We start from the raw sequence: 23,425 nt of genomic DNA, 5'->3' as shown, positions 1-23,425 counted from the left end.
TCAATTTTTGTTGCGTTGTAACCCATGTGCCTTTCAGAGACATGAATCAGAATGTCGGTATACTGTGAATGAGAATGCTTGGAAGGAGAACTGCTGCATCAAGCAGGTTTCCATCCTAGCATTTCCTACTGTCTGTAATGAGATGTAAAGTTGATTACCATCTCAACATGAATGAGGTGGGTGGTTTGCATCTCCCTGTGAAAAGTCTCTTCTTGCTTCAAAGGAATAGCAAAACTTGACAGCAGGAAGGGTGAGAATGCTTACATCACAATGCACAGAAATACACTCTGAGTAGCTCATTCATGTACCAGTCCGCAGATTACCTGTGTAGGAGCTGCGGATTGCTGAATAACGCAATATGTGATAACGTATAGTTTTCACCTGTTGGTGTAGTTTTACAGCTTGAAGAATTTTCTGGGTCCACATTCTGTGCATAATTCCCCAATCTAGAGGTTGGGTCCGGAAGTGCCTATACATTTCTTGTCCTTCTGCTTTTGTAGTTTGCTGTTGTTAGGCATTGATGTACCTTCATTTGGTATCCCCTGGTGACCCAGTGACCCAGTGACCCAAGGGAGGCGTTCAGAGGGAGAGATTTGCTATCCAACCCAAACCAGGATTTGCTTTGGAAAATTCCTCAGAGCAGCAAAACGTTGTGCTATACATGGGTGGGACATGGGTGTTCCCATGAGACTGCCTATGGGTATTGATGAGAATCCCTACCTACTAACGTTCGTTTACAGGGATGTGTGCCAAATCTAACATCTCCTCAAGGAAGGTGTAATGAGGATAAATGTTTTACAACGCACATACAAAGTGGGAAAAGTCTTAAAGGTTAGTTTTGTACTGGAAGGCTTCCTGACCACTGGGTAATATGGCAGATATGGTCTTTATAAATATGCAACAAGTAGGGATTGAGGCCAATATTGCCTTTTCTAATCATCTCAGTCCTTACCTGTAGAAGCAGATCTCGTTCAGACACTGCTTGCAAGGCTTATGCACAGAGTACAGCCTAGTGCAGGGGTACTGCTCCTCACGGCAGTCTGGAAAAAAGGTGACATAATTTATTAGTTGGAAATGTTTGAGAAAAAAGTATTACACAAATCATGTGTTGCATTCAAAAGTGCCCAGGTGAAGATGTTACACTGTTGGAGGAGTACCATTGTCACAATTAGCAGTGTTTCATACTTGGCTTACTATTTTAACTTAATAAAGAAATATTCACTGCCATTCACAGAATGAGAAAAAGAAGGAGAACGAGACACACCATCTCTGACAGCTGCTTCAAGATGTATTCAAAGAACAATTCAAGCAAATAAGGACAACTCCACAATAATTTCCTTAGTTTGCCGTAATGTATTTGTCCTCTAGATATGATCAAATGAGTCTGGTAATAGCTATGCCTAGTTTCTATTTCAAATAGTGTTGCTACAGTAACTAACACATCATAAGATTGTAAATATTGGTGTTTCCAGTCAGAACCACAAACAATTGGCCACTTAATGCTGGTAAAGGGGATAGTAAGCTTAGCCAAATCTTTTAAGAAGGGATCTGCAAATCTTCATCAAGAGTTGTCCTCCCAGTGGAGCCTTCTCCAATGTGCCCATTGGATTCATTCAGGTGCATTGGCAAAAGTTACCCAAGGTAGGATATCTTTTCTAAATCTGTGAAAGACCATCAAGTAAAATGTATCAGACTTCCGTAAAAAATCAAAAAGGCTGGGACTTCCAACCTTCACCAGGCAATCTAATAAATTATCTCCCACTTGGGAATGCAGTCTCAGTACCTAGAGTGGGTGGTGGAAATTACAAGAAACTCCCCTGATTTGGAATTTGGAATAGGGTTTTCATTACTTCCGCCCCACCATGAGGGTTCCAAGACGGTACTGTAAATTCAATCACTTCTAGCTTCTTCTTCATGAACAGATTAGTAGTTTTTGATATTTTTGGTCACCCTCTAGACATGTTCAGGCAATCAAGGGACAAGTTGTCAATACTCTCAAAGGTCCTAATTTGCTCTCTGTTCCTACTGAGGGTTGTGGGCAAGGGTGGCCAAAGGTTTTTGGTGAATGCTCTGGACCTGTGGTATTCTCTTCTTTTTGGCATATGTTTACTTTTTGACTTAATGGTGTTTGCAATTGATACTTTCTTCAATACATTTTTCCTTTTATTTACTTCACTCTTTCCTTTTCCAATTTTCCTTCTCCTTTGATTGTATCCTTTTGTTCCTATTTCTTTTGATCCCTTGACCCTTTCCTTTCCCGTTTTCGATTTTTCCCTTTATCCACTTTCTGTAACCTTGTCCTAACCTTTCGCTCTCTTGCAACTTCTTTTCTTTACTTCCATTTTTCTTTTGTCTTCTCATTGATTCCCACCACCACTGACTTCCCGGATGCTTCACCACTCCGGCTTTTACACCGCCCATCCTTTTGGTGCCACAAAAGTGTCCTAACATACTGTTGATGTGTCAGGGTGGCATGGACAACAGCGTGAATGTGTAATGGGAAGCCCAGGAGGATCCTGACTTTCCTGAAGAGCTTCTCTCTTGTCTACAACGCTCCCTCCATGAAAGAGTGGTAAAAGTTCAACAAAGATCTAGCAATGCTTGATAAACATCAATCCTAAAACTACTACCACGTGTTGCAAACTGAACTGTTTAAGATATTTTTGATGAAGTAGGAAACTACAAAGCAGTGTCCTGTTGGCAGAATTACAATGCGTTTATTTGTACAAACTTCTTAAAAGGATTCCTGCTGACATAAACCAGCATTACTCAGCTCAGTTCCTAAAAAAGGCAGAAATTATTTGAGAAAATCAGTGGGAAGGCTGCTAGCTTCAACATCTGCCAAAGACTGTATTCACCTCAGACAGCGTTGCCACATCTGTAAGTCCTACTAGGACATGGCAATGATTGAAATCGGCCTAGACGAACCACAGCAAAACCTTCGAACAAAGCATAAGTGCTTTCTGGGGCAGGGAACATGAAAATCTGAAGACATTGCTAAGACCTGAGACATCAATAAAGTAGTCCAAGATTATTCAAATTAGTATTTTATTTTACATCTAAAGCTACAATAAACTATTTTGATATATACAAAGTATGGGAATCTACAGTATGACTAATGCTGAAATAACACTTTTCGTACATTGCAAAACTTAACCAAGAGTAGGGAACCTTCTTTGTTATTATCTTGGCTTCATTTCCATAATCTCGAGTAAAAGGCAGTCTGGACAGAGAGCAAGCCCTTCTGGAGTCCAATGCATATTACTTTCTAAAGCAGTGCACTGCATGTATACGATCCTTCCCATGCCACCAACCTCTCTCCATGCAGCTTTACTTAATCTGATTCCATATCAAGGTATGAGCAGGGTTGGCTCTTCCATTAGGGTGTGCGTTGCCGAGTTGGAGAGATCCGGTCCAGGCTCCCAGTCTGAGTTGGAGCCCCCAGCCAGGGCGCTCCAGCCAATCATAACGCTGCTCTGTGCAGTGGCATGATTGGAGCAGGGCAGGCTGGAGCCTGTGCTTGGAGTGTTGCGGTAGTTGGGAGGCAGCGGCGACTAGGTATATATTTATTTTATATATATTTTTTGTTTTATTTTTGTTTTGCTTCCCCCTGTCTCCACCACTTTTGCTGAGTCGCCAGCCGGGACTGGGTAGGAGCATGATCATGATGCCTGTTCTTGCACCAACTTTAACACCAACTTTGAATCCTGGTCTGTGACATCACTGCTGATTGACTGCCTGCTAAGCCTACTACGAGCTTTGCTCCTGTTACAAATAGCAGTTTCTATTTCAGTATGCTGGTATGGTATGTTACACTGTTCTTAAACAGTGCAAAGAATGCCTTTCTTAATGCCCCATAGCACTGAAGGGTAGTTGAATGACTAAGGCCTAGATTTACTAAACTTTCACTCAATGCAGTGCAGCAATGTAACTTATTGCACTGCGTGAGAGGGAGAGAGCAGAAATGTGCAATCTTAACAAAGATATGGTGCACTTCTCCTTTCTTCCTGTGCTGTGCACTTGTGTCAGCCTTGTGCTAACTGAAGGGTGCCTGCTTTGTGTTCAGAATATTTTTGTGGAGGAAGATATTTCTCCTTGTTACACCAGCCTCAGGTATGTGCACCATTCTGGTGCAAGCCCAGCTTTACAGATTTTAGTAATTCTGGATTTGCATAAAACCCATGCATGGATGCAAGGGAATGCCCGTGTTCCATCCATGTAATGACTGCCTGACGCAAAGTAACCCAAGGTATTAATGTTTTTTTGTACCGTGCCACAAAAAGCCATGCAAACATGGGCTTGTGTGGCTTAGTAAATAGCAAAATACGTATTGTATCTGGCCTGCATCAAAAAAGTGACACAATCCTGACGCTAAATGTTAGTAAATCTAGGCCTATTTATGAATTGGTGGGTCTTGGGAGCTGGTGGGTGGTTAAAGTGATGATTAGTTCTAGAGAGCCGTAGCCTCTTTTTCTACTCTTAGTCTTGATGTGTTGCTAGATTTGGAAAGTATTTATCACCACTAGTCGTGAGATGTAACAGCAATCTCAGAGTGTCTGAGAGTGGGACCTGCCTGTTGGATGGAGTTGAGGTACAAATACATATGTTTTCCATTGTCGTCCCAAAAGCTACTCAATGATGCCCTACACCTACCCTGGGAGAAAACAACATGTGTGCAGGTATGCCATGTGTCTTTCCTTCTACCACAGACTGCACTATCTTTTGGGAAAGTCACTATGATATTTTAGAGCAAACAGCGACATGATGGGTCATGCTTAGGAAAAACTAAAACCAATTAAAGTATGAAGGGATAGATCCCTGTAGCATTCACCAGACAAATGTATCCACTTGCTCTATGGAAGTGTCACTGAGGTGTTCACATATGTGTGAATGGATCCACCGAACAAACTCCCTTCTCGAAAGCAAACCAAACTGCTCATTGAGGTATGGACCTGATCATGGCAGAATCCATATAAACTGAACATCAACCAGCAAATATAAAAAGAGTTCTTAACTCACCAAGAGGCCCAGGTTCTGTTGGCTCTGACTCAGGCAGCTCTTAAAAAGAAAGAGAAAGAAAGAAACAAGAACATAAGTAAGAAATGCTGAATATCTTGGCATGCAGAACCTGGCCAACATATGACCAGGAATGGCCAGCACAGAAGGTCATGAAAATATGACAATAGGATTACAGGAGATGAGAGAAAGAAAATGTTTGGAATAGTTAAGGTTGATTTCTAAAATTATTAATGGACAAGTCCTCTTGGAAAGAAAGTGCTCTGCATGCCCCCATTCTACCATCTTGAAAGAGCTAACAAACAACCGTAAGACTTAGGCCCATATTTATAATTTTTGACTCAAATCAGCGCTAGCGCAGATTTGTGTCAAAAAGTTTACCGCCGGCTAACGCCATTCCAACGCGCCGGCTGGGTGCCTTATTTATGGAATGACGGTAGCAGGAGCTGCGGCCTGGTTAGCGTCAAAATAAATGACGGTAAACGGGCAGCGGAGGCGAAGGGAAGACTGGGGGTTGTGCACCAAAGAATGGTTCAAGTCAGGTTAGAGTCAAAAATATTGTCTCTAACCTGACTAGCGCCATTTTATGACGCACATCCCCCATGGAAATGACTCCTGTCTTAGCAACGACACGAGTCATGCCCTCCTGCCCAATGGCCATGCCCAGGGGACTTATGTTCCCTGGGCATGGCCATTGGGCACAGTGGCATGTAGGGGGGCCCAAGTTAGGCCCCCCATGCCACTTAAAAAAATATATAAATATACTTACCTGCACTTACCTGCACTCACCATGGATGGGTCCCCCCATCCATGGGTGTCCTCCAGGGGTGGGCGAGGGTGGCAGGCGGTGTCCCTGGGTGCAGGGAAGGGCATCTGTGGACTGCTTCCATGGTCTCCCACCATGGAAATGAGCCCACAGGTCCCTTAACGCCTGCCCTGACCCAGGTGTTAAAAAATGGCGCAAATCCGGCTGGGCGCCATATTTTAAGGCCCACCTCCTCCGGTGCATCACTTTGACGCCGGAGGATAAATAAGGCGCACATGCCTTAGAGTAATTTTTTGCACGAGAACGCCTACGTTGCATGTCATTAGCGCAAGGTAGGTTTTCACATGCAAAAAATGTGCACACTCCATAACTTTGGCGCTAGACGGTTCTAGCGCCAAATTATAAAGGAGTTAAGATTGTGCCGAATTTGCACCAAAATAAAAGACGCAAATCCGGCGCAAACAGAGTATAAATATGGGCCTTAGTGGGTGAAGAAATAGGATGTTCAGACTTGAGAGGAGGAGTAAGAAAGAAAGAGGGGTATACAACCAAAGGGTGAGAATGAAGCATTTAAGGCTGAAAAAAGTAATGAAGCATGTAAGGCTGAAAAATAAAAATGAAGGATAGAATCCTCAAACTCTCTATCAGCTCATTATAATATATATTCTGACAACTGAAAAACTGAGCTTTGAACAGTAAACTATCTCTCTTTGGCACCGAAGCATGAAAATATGTCCTGGAGGTTTTCACTGCAGTTGCAAATTACTTAATGCAGGTATGTGCCTGAGTATTTAAGGTATCCACCTGCTCTTGAGAGATTAATATGCTTCTGAAGGAATCGAAAAATTCCAATGGGTATTTGCCAACTCCTTGGAAAGATCTTGCTGTTCATGAATCGATTCACTGGGTGATATATTTTTCCACCTATTCATGGTGATATTAATTTCCCCACAGCAGCATTTAACTGATCCACTGAAGTATTGATCTCCTCTGGAAGGATTCACACGTTCAAGGAGGTATTGTCTGCTCAGCCATGTATACCTCTCCTATATTAATATCTACATGCTTATGTAGGTAATGGCATGCTCCTCGAGGTATCAAGTTGCTCGCTGAGATACTTCTGCCCATGCCGACAGTGGCATACTCCTTGGTGACATCTACTGGCTCCTTTTGTTATTATGATCTTGTTCAGCACTCAACAAAGCTTAAAGGCTTTTTCAAAGAGGTAAGCAGAGGATTATGTAGATCCAAGGAGGTCGTAGCCAAATAAGGTAATGATAGGCAAAAGTCTGTTGGAAAAAGTTACGTTTTCAACCCTTTTCCGAATGTCTTTTAGGTCTCTTACAGGTGGAGAGGCAAAGGGAGAGGGTTCAACATGAAAGTGCTTTCAACTTGTTCTGGTCTACCTCAAACATGCTTCCATTTGAGGAGGCAATGTACAGTGTCTGTTTAGGAGATGTGCACCTGCTCACAGAAATTTCCCCAGCTCATGGAGGTATCACTTAGCTCATGAAGGTAGCCACAAAATCATTAAGGTAGCAACCTTAAAGATTGGCAAATTCTGGTGTGGTCTGCAGGTCCCATGTTCAGAGAAGTTAGTTCAGCAGAGGTGCTAACTGAGGGCAGCACCAAGGCCGGCTTTAGCGCTGGTGGCAACCTGTGCGACATTCTTGTTTGGCACCCTCCTGCCCCCAGACCACCTCCTCGGATTCACTCACTACCACCCAGCAAATGTGCCCCTCATCTCTTGATAGCTCCCTTTCACGTACATGAATTTGTTTTAAAGCGCTTGTAAAGGCTGGCTTTACTAATCCACTCAGCTATCTACATTAAATGTAGTTCTGTTCTTTGTAGCAGGCATATTAACCCTCTACCCTACATTATGGCGAGTCAAAGTTGCTGCTAGACAAAACTCATATCTCTCTCCCTAGCAGGAACATTATTCACAAGAAGTATCTTGACATTTTAATTGTTTCCTGAAGGGTGGGCAAGGAACTTTTCAGCAGGTGCTTTTAAATAGTAAGTTTCGTCATTGTGAAACACAGCACCCCCCTGAGGTCAGCGGCCCCCAATCCTGGCCAGCACCAGATGCGGCCTCACTGCTCGCACCGCCCTAGAGCCGGCCCTGGGCAGCACTTCTTGATGCATTATGCTGAATATAAGGAGGTTAGCATCAGTAGAGAACTGTGAGGAGGCTACTAGGCTATTAGCATCAGCAGGAAGGTGAGCACCAGCACTAGCTTGCTTGGTTTGCAGAGGGAGGTTAATGCCAGCAGTAACCGGAATTGCATGCGCACAAGGATAGCCTGCACATTAAAAAAAGGCTAACTTACCATAGGTTGGCTGGAATGGCTGGATTGCCTCTTGTGGCAAATTGCGCTGCTGTTCCTGAGGTTCAAACTGGAACTGTTCTTCTGGGCGCACTGTGGCATCTGTGAAAAATAGAGAGTTTGAAATAACAGTGGACTACAAGACCACCATGGCTGCTGTGCACTGAGGGGTTCAATCAAAGTAGGCGCCAAGAGAAAACAAATTATGCAGTACAATCCTAGGCACTATCATGTTGCTGTTTTGATGTTTCAACACAAGTTATTAAAAACAAGGATGTCATGAAATGTTGTATGAAAGAAATTCATACATATTTAGCAGATCCTATTGTTATTCACTAACATTTTGTTTTTGTCTCTTAAGTTAACGCATGGCGCCATTCAAGTTTCTGAGCCTGTCTACTGTTTGGTTTAGACTTCGTTCACACTATAGACCTTTCATTAAGATACAACCGTTTAGAATAGGATTGTACATTTCACCATGAGGCACTTTAATGTAATGTAAAGTGGATTTGTAGAGCGCTGCTTGTCACACTCGAGGGTATCCAGGCGCTGAAGATTCTTGCAATCAGTCCTTAAAAAGAAATACACCATGTTTGAAATTCTTCCTAACTCCTAGTGCACTCTTGAAATAACTGATCCTATGAGATTAGTGTGTGTAAGGTCAAAATTAATTTTAATCAATATAAAAAAAAATTTATTCCAAAGACTGAATTTTTGTTTCTGCCTTGTTTGAAATACTTCAATTACGTTTTTGGGCCTCCTTTAAATAAAATCCTTCCCTTGAGTCAATCACCTGCAGATGTTGATACAGAAAGATGGACTTGTGCAAACCCTGCCTGCTCCATTTCCGATTGCACAAGTCGCAAAACGATGCAAAGGGTTGCAAAATTGCAATTGTGCAAACTTTACAAACATCTGTTCCCATATCAGCAGAAATGACACGGTAATTTAAAAGGGCGGTGTTTCATCCTTCTCTCCGAACATCAAAATCTCTAGAACACTTTATATTTTTAAAATAATTTAAACATCAAAGATTACATCTGTAATAAACCATTCATGGCAATTATCTCATCTGTCCATAAACCTATGACAAAATCCAGTTTTCAGGGATTTATGTAAAAGGAACATTACCTTGATAATCATAGTATTCTTGATTTTCTGGAAAAGAAAACAACAGATGAAACAGAAGCACTATAACACAAAGGATCAGACATTTTCCATTTTCCAGTTTAACGTAAAAGAGAATGTGCAGAGCTTTGAGCACATAGATGGTTTGTTTCATTAACTTGGAACACGCCCCTGGACATACTTCACGAGTAGCTTGTGACACGTAAAGAGAAGTTGTGAAGTGCTTGGGCAATAGACAGACTGTGTATATGGACAATGTGAGGAGAGTGGAGGACATCAACAGAAATTGTGAGAAGCTTAGGGAATTACGATCAACTGTGTGAAACATTCGGTTTTCAGGGACAGACTGCATACGGATAATCATACATGAGGAGAGGAGCTTTGCATACACTGACAATTATGAGGTGTCTGGGACACATAGACAGTAAGGCCCAGACTTACAAACAATTTGTGTTGCGTTTGTGTGTTTTTTTAACTCAAACCTCACGTAAAGTGTTAAAGGCACTTTACTAACAACTGCACTACAGACATGTGCATCTGTAACTAACCATATTGCAAAAAGTATCAATATATTTCTGTCTCTGATAAGTCCTGAGGTAGGTATTTGAAGACCCATTTGACCTATAACTCAAGAGTGCCGAGGTCTGCTGTCCCAGGCAGACCTTAGCCCCTATATCAAATAGTGTGAAACAGGCCAATGGACATATAGCAGGTTAACAGGAGCACATGCCAGACTTCTGGATACTCATCGAGGTACTGTCTTGTAAAGTTTGTCTGTGCAGCCAGCTCTCTTTAAGAGGTCCTTTTTCAAAGAAGGACTTTGAAATATATGCACAAATAAACGATGCTCGTGTGTATATATCTTACTGGATTTGACCTGCTATGTTCTATTGCCATCCCAGAAACACACTTGTTCTACTCTACCCAAAACATGGAAATTAAAGGAAGAATTCCCAGTGGTTTGATCAGAAATAGAGTTAACCATGTATTCGTATGGTAATAAGGATATTGCCTCTAAAACAAACAAACAGTTGCTTACAGCAGCTACACATTGGTTATCAAATAGAGGAAACACCAAAATAAGAGTATGCATTTAAAGAGGACTTTATGAAATCTGTTGCTAAGTGTTAAGCAACCATTCTTTGTTTCACAGGTCTATTAGGACAGAGAAGAGAAGCAGTTTTTATTGCTAGCTTTCTATGCAGTTTGAAAGTGATATTCATCCTTCGAGCAGCCATTCCCGTTTGCCTATACCTTATTCGCCCCCCCCCCATCTTACCCGATGGATTGATATCATATTGGTTATACTGCCCATGGTCTGGATATGGTTGTCCCTGAATGTCAAACTGCTGCGCGAAGAACCCTGTGGAAAAAATGAAAATGATTAGGTTAATGCAGCAACCATTTACAGTGGCATAATGTAACTGCAGGGAAAGGAAAATACTGGGGTCCAGGTTTACAAAGATTTTGTGTTTAATGTAAAACTGATGGAAAGTGGTGTGTTAGTATTTACAATCCAACGCAAATTGCGATTTGCACTAGATTGTAACCAAAAGTAACGCAAAGCTGTGTTTCAAGAGGGCATTCTATGGTTGGTGCACAGGCATTCACTTGCAACCACCCATGTGTTTTGATATAAATCCTTACAAACAAAGGCATATATTTATACTTTTTTTAGCACCACATTTACGTCACTTTTTGACCCAAAAGTGGCACAAGCTTACAAAATACAATTGAATTTTGTACGTTTGCGCCGCTTTTGCGTCAAAAAGTAACGCAGGGATTTGCGCCAAAATTGTGCACCTCCTTGAGGCAGGCGTAGTGGACTATGTCGCAAGGGTGTTTGTGTTGATGTTTGGCAGCCAAAAGTGCACCCACATAGGGAGAGAAGAAAACAACACCACTTCTTAGTACATATGGCGCTGTTCGCCTCTTTTCAGTTCATGCAATGCAGCCTAGTAACTTGGGCCTGGACATACTTCCCTCCCATTATAGACCCACTTTTATTACTACCAACTCTGTACCATCTCTAGTATCGTCATCCACTACTAATGCACTACTTATTTACCCATGGAGTGCAACCACATTGTTAATCAAAGAGCCTGACCAGATTGACCTCTCTGCAGTGTGTGAGTGGGTGCCCGATGGAAGGGAAATGGGATCCACAGGATGCCAACCCGGGGGTGCAACAAACAACACTTTAAAAACAAAAAGGAAGAACTAGAGATTTCAGAGACCAATTCAGGAACTTCAAAAGCCTTGGCGATCATTGCCTTGAACCAAAGCACTGACCAATAAGACGAGGACTCTGACCCACCTGGGTGACATAGGGATTGGTACCCCTCGGAGACCCAAGACTCAGGTCCTCGGAATATAAAACCCCAGGAGATCTAGGGTTTGGTACCCCTGTGGGACCTGGTGGGTGGTGCCTCCAAGGTCTTAGGGGGTCAGTATCCTCGAGGAATCAACATTTGGTAGCCCAGGGAGACCCAACATTCAGTACACCTGGGCAACCTAGTGATTGGAACTCCTGGGGCACCTAGTACCCACTACCTCAGATTTGGTATCCCTGGTTCAGGGACCTACTGCCTAGCACCTCTGTGGTGACTAGGGCTCACTACTCCTGGGGGACATATGGGTCGGTACCCCCAGCGGTCTTAGGGGTCAATTATCCCATGGTACCAAGGTATTAGTATACCGGGGGACCCAACATTCTGAACCTCTTGGGAACCTAGGTTTTAGTACTCTCTGGACCCCAGAGGAACTTTGGATTCAGCACCCCCAGGGAGCTTAGAGTTCCAATATGAACAGGCCACTCCAGATGTGAACACAATCAATCCCCAATCCACAGCAAGCATCCCTCTTTCTCAAGACCTCTGCGACAGGCTGCCCAATTTTTTCCACCAGAAAATAAAAATCACATACAACAGCTTCAGATCCCAAGTACCCCCCAAGCCCTCCAATAACACCTCAGATCCACCCCATCGAACCACCACATACCCTACACCGCTACAGAACCCTGTCCTCGCCACATTTTCAAAAAGACCAACAAATCCATCACACTCAAGCTCCGACACACACTCAACTGTTCCATAGAGGCGCCTTCCCATAGAACTGGAAGCACGCTGATATCCGACCACTCTTGAAGAAATCCAGGGCTGACCCCCTGGACCTCAAGAATTACCCCCCGTCTCTCTACTGCCTTTCCCACCCAAGGTCATCAAAAAGGCTACCAACGCTCAACTCCGTAAGCACATTGAAAACAACAGCATCCTGGACACCTCCCAATCTGGCTTCAGCAGCAATCATAGCACGGAGGCCACCCTCCTCGCCACCACAGATGACATACACTCACTCCTCGACCACAGCCATACAGAAGCCCTCATCCTACTGGACCTATCAGCCGCCTTCAACATGGTCTCACACTTCATCCTCTGCTCCAGGCTTCAGGCAGCCGGCACCCACTGAAAGGCCCTGCAATGGATACACTCCTTCCTGTCGGGACGAACACAGAGAGTCAGACTCCCGCCTTACCTGTCAGAACCTATGGAGATCAGCTGCAGAGTTCCACAGGGCTCCTCCCTGAGCTCCACACTCTTCAACGTCTATATGGCACCTCTTGCATCCATCATCAGGGGACCACAGACTGAACATCGTCTCCTACGCTGACGATACCCAGCTGATCATCTCACTGACCGAAAACCCCAATACTGCCAAGAAGATTTTCCACAACAGGATGGAAGCTGTCGCTGCCTGGATGAAGGACAGCTGCCTCAAGCTCAACTCGGACAAGACCGAGATCCTCATCCTGGGACCATTCAACAGGGATGACTCCTGGTGTCCATCGCCCCTCGCCCCCAACAAACAAACCACACACGCAACCTTGGCGTCATCCTGGACTCATCGTTCACTATGACCCGCCAAGTCAACTCAGTCACATCCTCCTGCTTTCACACACTCCGACTTCTCCAGAAGATCTACAAATGGATCCCAAAGGACCGTGGAAAACCTGTAACCCATGCCCTGTTTACTAGCAGACTCGACTATGGCAACCCCATTTAAACCGGTACCACCCAGAAGAACCTCAAGAAACTACAACACATCCAAAACGCCTCCGCTAGACTCATCCTGGACATTCCCCACTGCAAACATATCTCCATTCACCTAAGAGACCTCCACTGGCTCCCTATTGAGAAGAGAGTTAACTTTAAGCTCCTTGTCCACGCTTACAAGGCCCTCCATGACCTAGGACCTGCTTACCTTAACCACTGCATCACCTTCTACTCCCCCACCAGACGTCCCGGCCCAACAAGCACTAGCCACCGTACCACGCATATGGAAGACCTCGGCTGGTAGGAGATCCTACGCCAACCTTGCGGATAAGAGCTGGAACACCTGCCCCTGCACCTCAGGTAGTCACCATTGCAACCCCATTTGAGGAAGGACCTTAAAATGCTGGCTCTTTTTCTGAAGCGCAGAAGACAACCCGCTTAGCGCCATGAGACCATTACGAGTGAGTAGTTGTGCTTTATAAACCCTGATTTGATTTGAAACTAGGGTCAGCCTACATATATCTCATCACTGAGATTTAGCTTCACTCACGTGGTACAGTGAGAAAGCTACCCATCTGGGCACACCCATCACACTTATGATGTCTACTCAAACAAACAACAGTCATTGAAGGAATACTTTAACTAATCTTAGCCACTGGTGTCCTATAAGGGCACTTTTCCGACTATCATCTTTCACCCAACATGCTATTCTAGACTTACACCAGCCATATGCAAATAGGTCTTGGTTCAATTCCAGTAGGAACAGTCCACTACCAGACAGTATACTCCCCAGACAGGGACATAGCAAGACTAGACCTGTTTTGTCATCCTTGTGAATTTTCAGTAAGTTAACTTTGTGTCCTGTGATGCAGTACCCACATCTGTGCAAACCTGACATTCTTAATAGCATCTATTTCAATATACAAACAAGTATTGGCGAGATTCTGAGGCACTGGTAATCAATAAGGCAAAGTTCCAAACCATTGTTTTTCACTAGCTTGTAAATGCTAAATTGATCACAGCCTTATACAAATCAGTCTTGGGTCTGCTCAAAAACGAGATACTGCAGCTGATGCTGCCAAGCCAGGTGCCCACCAAACAGGAAGACAAACCTCAGCAGGCAAATAATAGCATGTTCAGACACAAAGAGAGAGATATATTTGATAGCTTGTGCAGAATAAGAATGGGACTGCATCTGAAAATTCCTACCACACTTAGAGCACAGATTGCAACAAACAAGAAACTGATGGAAAGATTACTTAATTCAGTCTCAGCCACAAAACGTCGCTGGGGAAGCATTTCCAACCATCGTTTTTCATCCATTATGGTACTCTACAGTGATTGGCCATATGAAAATCATTTTTTATCCTGCACCAATAGAAACACTCCAGCCCACACTTGAAGACCAGGTGCTCTCTAAAGAGGAACACAAGAAACACTAGACCGGTTCCGGACTACTTAAGCATCCTCAATGAGGTATAGTTTGATTCCCGTGGCACAACGAGCAAGGGATCCAGCTCAGTGCACAGCGGTCCCATTGGTTCAGGTTCAACTAAATTTGGTGCTGACCCTTCTGAGACATGCATCATTGCAAAGTGTTGGCAAGCCTTACAACAAGCAGCATGGATCAACCTTCCCATGCAAAAGCTATGTTGCACCTAAAACTGACCCTTACACTGAACCACCACCCTGTTAATGTATGAAGGGGGCATGTCTTGGGTGGGTCAGCAAAAGTCAGGTCTACTAAATTAGTGTAATTTGGCTTTTTATTCCATTTCCTAATGCTAAGTAAAGCAGATGCAGGCAAGTGATCAGGTGGTGTATAGCATAATAAACCTTAAGGTAACATGCATTATTTACCAAAAAGCGCACATCTTACATGTCTTACCCCCATGTTGTTGCCTACTTCAAAGAATTTGCACTGGAAGGTTTACATCCAAGACAAATCCTAGACTGGTCACTCCTAGATCACCACTGAAGAACAACGCAAGACGTATTGTCAAGCAGAACATCCAAATTTAGAGCAAGCTCTGTCAACGATGTCATCAGCCAGTGACCCTTACTAAATTCGGTGCGGCACTAATTAGTGCTCTTCTGGAAATGCTGCACTGCAACTTTTTATACAGCATTTCAGTGTACGAAAGACAGTAAATCATACTTTGCATCCCTACTGTAGTAAACAATAAAATGATGGAAGGCTTGCATGAATTAATCTTAGCCTATGACAATTGCATAATGTTGCATATCAGAGAATTGTTTTTCCTCCACTATTCCACTGTTCACATAGACCAGCCAGAAGCAAACACTCATGGTCCTGCTCCAAGAGGAATAGTCGAACCAAAATTGCCAGGTCAAGTCCTATCTAAATAATACAAGCAAACCTTTGTCTGGGCATACCCACTACAGTCTTCAACAAATTACAAAGTAATGGAAGCAATGCTTGAGTTAATGCCACCCAATCACAACTACTCAAGGACTTTTTCAGATCTTCATTTTTTAACCACCATGTCACACTAGATAGAGGCTAGCACTGTGCAAATATTTTGTGTTCCTGCTCATATAGGAACAGTCTCGCACAAACCACCAGACAAGATCCCCTTAAAAAAACTCAGTCTCGGGCAATTGTCCAACATCTGGACATACCCATTGTAAGGAAATGCCTCCTTGGCATGGTTGCCCCCTGACTTTTTGCCTTTGCTGATGCTATGTTTACAATTGAAAGTGTGCTGAGGCCTGCTAACCAGGCCCCAGCACCAGTGTTCTTTCCCTAACCTGTACTTTTGTATCCACAATTGGCAGACCCTGGCATCCAGATAAGTCTCTTGTAACTGGTACTTCTAGTACCAAGGGCCCTGATGCCAAGGAAGGTCTCTAAGGGCTGCAGCATGTCTTATGCCACCCTGGAGACCTCTCACTCAGCACAGACACACTGCTTGCCAGCTTGTGTGTGCTAGTGAGAACAAAACGAGTAAGTCGACATGGCACTCCCCTCAGGGTGCCATGCCAGCCTCTCACTGCCTATGCAAGTATAGGTCAGTCACCCCTCTAGCAGGCCTTACAGCCCTAAGGCAGGGTGCACTATACCATAGGTGAGGGTACCAGTGCATGAGCATGGTACCCCTACAGTGTCTAAACAAAACCTTAGACATTGTAAGTGCAGGGTAGCCATAAGAGTATATGGTCTGGGAGTTTGTCAAACACGAACTCCACAGCACCATAATGGCTACACTGAAAACTGGGAAGTTTGGTATCAAACTTCTCAGCACAATAAATGCACACTGATGCCAGTGTACATTTTATTGCAAAATACACCCCAGAGGGCACCTTAGAGGTGCCCCCTGAAACTTAACCGACTGTCTGTGTAGGCTGACTAGTTCCAGCAGCCTGCCACACTAGAGACATGTTGCTGGCCCCATGGGGAGAGTGCCTTTGTCACTCTGAGGCCAGTAACAAAGCCTGCACTGGGTGGAGATGCTAACACCTCCCCCAGGCAGGAGCTGTAACACCTGGCGGTGAGCCTCAAAGGCTCACCCCTTTGTCACAGCCCAGCAGGGCACTCCAGCTTAGTGGAGTTGCCCGCCCCCTCCGGCCACGGCCCCCACTTTTGGCGGCAAGGCTGGAGGGAACAAAGAAAGCAACAAGGAGGAGTCACTGGCCAGTCAGGACAGCCCCTAAGGTGTCCTGAGCTGAGGTGACTCTAACTTTTAGAAATCCTCCATCTTGCAGATGGAGGATTCCCCCAATAGGATTAGGGATGTGACCCCCTCCCTTTGGGAGGAGGCACAAAGAGGGTGTACCCACCCTCAGGGCTAGTAGCCATTGGCTACTAACCCCCCAGACCTAAACACGCCCTTAAATTTAGTATTTAAGGGCTACCCTGAACCCTAGAAAATTAGATTCCTGCAACAACAAGAAGAAGGACTGCCTAGCTGAAAACCCCTGCAGAGGAAGACCAGAAGACAACAACTGCCTTGGCTCCAGAAACTCACCGGCCTGTCTCCTGCCTTCCAAAGAACTCTGCTCCAGCGACGCCTTCCAAAGGGACCAGCGACCTCTGAATCCTCTGAGGACTGCCCTGCTTCGACGACGACAAGAAACTCCCGAGGACAGCGGACCTGCTCCAAAAAGACTGCAACTTTATCCAAAGGAGCAGCTTTAAAGACCCCTGCAATCTCCCAGCAAGAAGCGTGAGACTTGCAACACTGCACCCGGCGACCCCGACTCGGCTGGTGGAGAACCAACCCCTCAGGGAGGACCCCCGGACTACTCTACGACTGTGAGTACCAAAACCTGTCCCCCCTGAGCCCCCACAGCGCCGCCTGCAGAGGGAATCCCGAGGCTTCCCCTGACCGCGACTCTCTGAAACCTAAGTCCCGACGCCTGGAAAAGATCCTGCACCCGCAGCCCCCAGGACCTGAAGGACCGGACTTTCACTGCAGAAGTGACCCCCAGGAGTCCCTCTCCCTTGCCCAAGTGGAGGTTTCCCCGAGGAAGCCCCCCCTTGCCTGCCTGCAGCGCTGAAGAGATCCCTTGATCTCTCATTGACTTCCATTGCGAACCCGACGCTTGTTCTAACACTGCACCCGGCCGCCCCCGCGCCGCTGAGGGTGAAATTTCTGTGTGGGCTTGTGTCCCCCCCGGTGCCCTACAAAACCCCCCTGGTCTGCCCTCCGAAGACGCGGGTACTTACCTGCTGGCAGACTGGAACCGGGGCACCCCCTTCTCTCCATTGAAGCCTATGCGTTTTGGGCACCACTTTGAACTCTGCACCTGACCGGCCCTGAGCTGCTGGTGTGGTAACTTTGGGGTTGCTCTGAACCCCCAACGGTGGGCTACCTTGGACCAAGAACTGAACCCGGTAAGTGTCGTACTTACCTGGTAAAACTAACAAAAACTTACCTCCCCCAGGAACTGTGAAAATTGCACTGTGTCCACTTTTAAAATAGCTATTTGTGAATAACTTGAAAAGTATACATGCAATTGAAATGATTCAAAGTTCCTAATGTACTTACCTGCAATACCTTTCAAACAAGATATTACATGTTAAATTTGAACCTGTGGTTCTGAAAATAAACTAAGAAAAGATATTTTTCTATACAAAACCTATTGGCTGGATTTGTCTCTGAGTGTGTGTACCTCATTTATTGTCTATGTGTATGTACAACAAATGCTTAACACTACTCCTTGGATAAGCCTACTGCTCGACCACACTACCACAAAATAGAGCATTAGTATTATCTATTTTTACCACTATTTTACCTCTAAGGGGAACCCTTGGACTCTGTGCATGCTATTCCTTACTTTGAAATAGCACATACAGAGCCAACTTCCTACATTGGTGGATCAGCGGTGGGGTACAAGACTTTGCATTTGCTGGACTACTCAGCCAATACCTGATCACACGACAAATTCCAAAATTGTCATTAGAAATTGATTTTTGCAATTTGAAAAGTTTTCTAAATTCTTAAAAGTCCTGCTAGGGCCTTGTGTTAGTCCCTGTTAGCATTTCTTCTTAGAGTTTAAAAGTTTGTTAAAAGTTTGAATTAGATTCTAGAACCAGTTTTAGTTTCTTAAAAAGTATTCCAACTTTTAGAAGCATAATGTCTAGCACAGATGTGAATGTGGTGGAACTCGACACCACACCTTACCTCCATCTACAGATGAGAGAGCTAAGGTCACACTGTAAACTAAAGAAAATAGCAATGGGCTCCAAACCTACCAAAGTACAGCTCCAGGAGCTTTTGGCAGAGTTTGAAAAGGCCAACCCCTCTGAGGATGGCAACACAGAGGATGAAGATAGTGACTTGGAGGAAAATTCCCCCCCTCCAGTCCTACTTAGGGAGAACAGGGCTTCTCAAGCCCTGACTCCACAAATAATAGTCAGAGATGCAGGTTCCCTCACAGGAGGGACCAACAACTCTGAAATCACTGAGGATAACTCCAGTGAAGAGGACATCCGGTTAGCCAGGATGGCCAAAAGATTGGCTTTGGAAAGACAGATCCTAGCCAAAGAAAGGGAAAGACAAGAGATGGGCCTAGGACCCATCAATGGTGGCAGCAACATAAATAGGGTCAGAGATTCTCCTGACATGTTGAAAATCCCTAAAGGGATTGTAACTAAATATGAAGATGGTGATGACATCACCAAATGGTTCACAGCTTTTGAGAGGGCTTGTGTAACCAGAAAAGTGAACAGATCTCACTGGGGTGCTCTCCTTTGGGAAATGTTCACAGGAAAGTGTAGGGATAGACTCCTCACACTCTCTGGAAAAGATGCAGAATCTTATGACCTCATGAAGGGTACCCTGATTGAGGGCTTTGGATTCTCCACTGAGGAGTATAGGATTAGATTCAGGGGGGCTCAAAAATCCTCGAGCCAGACCTGGGTTGACTTTGTAGACTACTCAGTGAAAACACTAGATGGTTGGATTCAAGGCAGTGGTGTAAGTAATTATGATGGGCTGTACAATTTATTTGTGAAAGAACACCTGTTAAGTAATTGTTTCAATGATGAACTGCATGAGCATCTGGTAGACCTAGGACCAATTTCTCCCCAAGAATTTGGAAAGAAGGCGGACCATTGGGTCAAGACTAGGGTGTCCAAAACTTCCACAGGGGGTGACCAAAAAAAAGGGGTCACAAAACCTCCCCAGGGGAAAGGTGGTGAGACAGCCAAAAATAAAAATAGTAAAGAGTCTTCTACAGGCCCCCAAAAACCTGCACAGGAGGGTGGGCCCAGAGCCTCTTCACAAAACAATCCTGGGTACAAGGGTAAAAACTTTGATCCCAAAAAGGCCTGGTGTCGAAACTGTAGTCAGTCTGGACACCAAACTGGAGACAAGGCCTGTCCCAAGAAAAGTTCCACTCCAAACTCCAATCCAGGTAACACTGGAATGGCTAGTCTCCAAGTGGGATCAACAGTGTGCCCAGAGCAAATCAGGGTCCACACTGAAGCTACTCTAGTCTCTGAGGGTGGGGTGGATTTAGCCACACTAGCTGCCTGGCCGCCTAACATGCAAAAATACAGGCAGCAGCTCTTTATTAATGGGACAAGTGTAGAGGGCCTGAGGGATACAGGTGCCAGTGTCACCATGGTGACAGAGAAACTGGTTTCCCCTGGCCAATACCTGACTGGAAAAACCTATACAGTCACCAACGCTGACAATCAGACTAAAGCACATCCCATGGCAATGGTAACTTTAGAATGGGGAGGGGTCAATGGCCTGAAACAGGTGGTGGTCTCCTCAAACATCCCAGTAGACTGTCTGCTTGGAAATGACCTGGAGTCCTCAGCATGGGCTGAGGTAGAACTAAAAACCCATGCAGCCATGCTGGGTATCCCTGAACTGGTGTGTGTAAAAACAAGAGCACAATGCAAGGCACAGGGTGAAAAAGTAGAGCTGGAGTCTGGAAGAAAGGCCCAGCCTACCAAGAGAAAAGGAAAGTCAGTTGGGAAACCAACTGCAACACAGTCAGAAAAAGAGAACCTCTCTTCTCAGGAAGAAGTTCTGCCCTCTGAGGGAACTGAGCCTTTGGAGCTTGAACCTTATCAGGTTGAGCTCTTAGGCCCAGGGGGACCCTCAAGGGAGGAGCTGTGTAAGGGACAAGAAACCTGTCTCTCTCTTGAAGGCCTTAGGCAGCAAGCTGCTGAAGAGTCCAAGGGCAAGAAAAATGGAACACATAGGGTCTATTGGGAAGATGGACTCCTGTACACTGAGGCCAGAGACCCCAAACCTGGTGCCACTAGGAGAGTGGTAGTGCCTCAGTCGTTCAGAGAGTTTATTCTGACCTTAGCCCATGATATTCCCCTTGCTGGGCATTTGGGACAAACCAAGACGTGGGAGAGGTTAGTCAACCACTTCTACTGGCCCAATATGTCCCACAAGGTTAAGGGGTTTTGCCTCTCCTGCCCCACCTGTCAAGCCAGTGGTAAGACAGGTGGGCATCCAAAGGCCCCCCTCATTCCACTTCCAGTGGTGGGGGTCCCCTTTGAAAGAGTGGGTGTGGACATAGTTGGTCCACTAGAACCTCCCACAGCCTCAGGAAATATGTATATCCTAGTAGTAGTGGATCATGCTACTAGGTATCCTGAAGCTATTCCCCTTAGGTCAACTACTGCCCCTGCAGTAGCCAAGGCCCTCATTGGTATCTTTACTAGAGTGGGTTTCCCTAAGGAGGTGGTGTCTGACAGAGGTACCAACTTCATGTCAGCATACCTAAAACACATGTGGAATGAGTGTGGAGTGACTTACAAATTCACTACACCATACCATCCACAAACTAATGGCTTAGTTGAGAGATTCAACAAGACATTAAAAGGCATGATCATGGGGCTCCCAGAAAAACTCAAAAGGAGATGGGATGTCCTCTTGCCATGTCTGCTTTTCGCTTACAGAGAGGTGCCACAGAAGGGAGTAGGATTCTCACCCTTTGAACTTCTGTTTGGTCATCCTGTAAGGGGACCACTTGCTCTTGTTAAAGAAGGCTGGGAGAGACCTCTTCATGAGCCTAAACAAGACATAGTGGACTATGTACTTGGCCTTCGCTCTAGAATGGCAGAGTACATGGAAAAGGCAAGCAAAAACCTTGAGGCCAGCCAACAGCTCCAGAAGTTTTGGTATGACCAAAAGGCTGCAATGGTTGAGTTCCAACCAGGGCAGAAAGTCTGGGTTCTGGAGCCTGTGGCTCCCAGGGCACTTCAGGACAAATGGAGTGGCCCTTACCCAGTGCTAGAAAGGAAGAGTCAGGTCACCTACCTGGTGGACCTGGGCACAAGCAGGAGCCCCAAGAGGGTGATCCATGTGAACCGCCTTAAGCTCTTCCATGACAGGGCTGATGTGAATCTGTTGATGGTAACAGATGAGGATCAGGAGGCAGAGAGTGAACCTCTCCTTGATCTTCTGTCATCAGACCCAAAAGATGGTTCAGTAGATGGAGTGATCTACTCAGACACCCTCTCTGGCCAACAGCAAGCTGATTGTAGGAGAGTCCTACAACAGTTTCCTGAACTCTTCTCCCTAACCCCTGGTCAGACACACCTGTGTACCCATGATGTGGACACAGGAGACAGCATGCCTGTCAAAAATAAAATCTTTAGACAGTCTGACCATGTTAAGGAAAGCATCAAGGTGGAAGTCCACAAGATGCTGGAATTGGGAGTAATTGAGCGCTCTGACAGCCCCTGTGCTAGCCCAGTGGTCTTAGTCCCCAAACCTCACACCAAAGATGGAAAGAAAGAGATGAGGTTTTGTGTGGACTACAGAGGGCTCAACTCTGTCACCAAGACAGACGCCCATCCAATTCCTAGAGCTGATGAGCTCATAGACAAATTAGGTGCTGCCAAATTCTTAAGTACCTTTGACTTGACAGCAGGGTACTGGCAAATAAAAATGGCACCTGGAGCAAAAGAGAAAACAGCATTCTCCACACCTGATGGGCATTATCAGTTTACTGTTATGCCCTTTGGTTTAAAGAATGCCCCTGCCACCTTCCAAAGGTTGGTGAATCAAGTCCTTGCTGGTTTGAGTCCTTTAGCACAGCTTATCTTGATGATATTGCTGTCTTTAGCTCCACCTGGCAGGATCACCTGGTCCACCTGAGGAAGGTTTTGAAGGCTCTGCAATCTGCAGGCCTCTCTATCAAGGCATCCAAATGCCAGATAGGGCAGGGAACTGTGGTTTACTTGGGCCACCTTGTAGGTGGAGGCCAAGTTCAGCCACTCCAACCCAAGATCCAGACTATTCTGGACTGGGTAGCTCCAAAAACCCAGACTCAAGTCAGGGCATTCCTTGGCTTGACTGGGTATTACAGGAGGTTTGTGAAGGGATATGGATCCATTGTGACAGCCCTCACTGAACTCACCTCCAAGAAAATGCCCAAGAAAGTGAACTGGACTGTAGAATGCCAACAGGCCTTTGACACCCTGAAACAAGCAATGTGCTCAGCACCAGTTCTAAAAGCTCCAGATTATTCTAAGCAGTTCATTGTGCAGACAGATGCCTCTGAACATGGGATAGGGGCAGTTTTGTCCCAAACAAGTGATGATGGCCTTGACCAGCCTGTTGCTTTCATTAGCAGGAGGTTACTCCCCAGGGAGCAGCGTTGGAGTGCCATTGAGAGGGAGGCCTTTGCTG

The 23,425-nt window shown here is 45.3% G+C and overlaps 1 protein-coding gene across 2 annotated transcripts in view; it reads right to left on the bottom strand.

The window, feature by feature from the left end:
• MFAP2 (microfibril associated protein 2) overlaps positions 1 to 23,425 on the bottom strand; it is a 261,396-nt gene that overhangs the window by 27,670 nt on the left and 210,301 nt on the right. For both annotated transcript variants that reach the window (XM_069240711.1, XM_069240712.1), the window contains exons 3-7: positions 10,520 to 10,603; positions 9,244 to 9,270; positions 8,116 to 8,214; positions 5,020 to 5,058; positions 953 to 1,040 (exon numbers count right to left, since the gene is read on the bottom strand). In XM_069240711.1, coding sequence (XP_069096812.1) covers positions 953 to 1,040; positions 5,020 to 5,058; positions 8,116 to 8,214; positions 9,244 to 9,270; positions 10,520 to 10,603 — 337 coding nt within the window. The remainder of the gene's footprint in view (positions 1 to 952; positions 1,041 to 5,019; positions 5,059 to 8,115; positions 8,215 to 9,243; positions 9,271 to 10,519; positions 10,604 to 23,425) is intronic.

Source organism: Pleurodeles waltl, chromosome 6 (genome assembly GCF_031143425.1).
Source record: "Pleurodeles waltl isolate 20211129_DDA chromosome 6, aPleWal1.hap1.20221129, whole genome shotgun sequence".
In the NCBI taxonomy this organism is placed as follows: domain Eukaryota; kingdom Metazoa; phylum Chordata; class Amphibia; order Caudata; family Salamandridae; genus Pleurodeles; species Pleurodeles waltl.
Note: the sequence above shows the minus strand (reverse complement) of the source record. Positions and strands in the feature narration are given on the sequence as shown.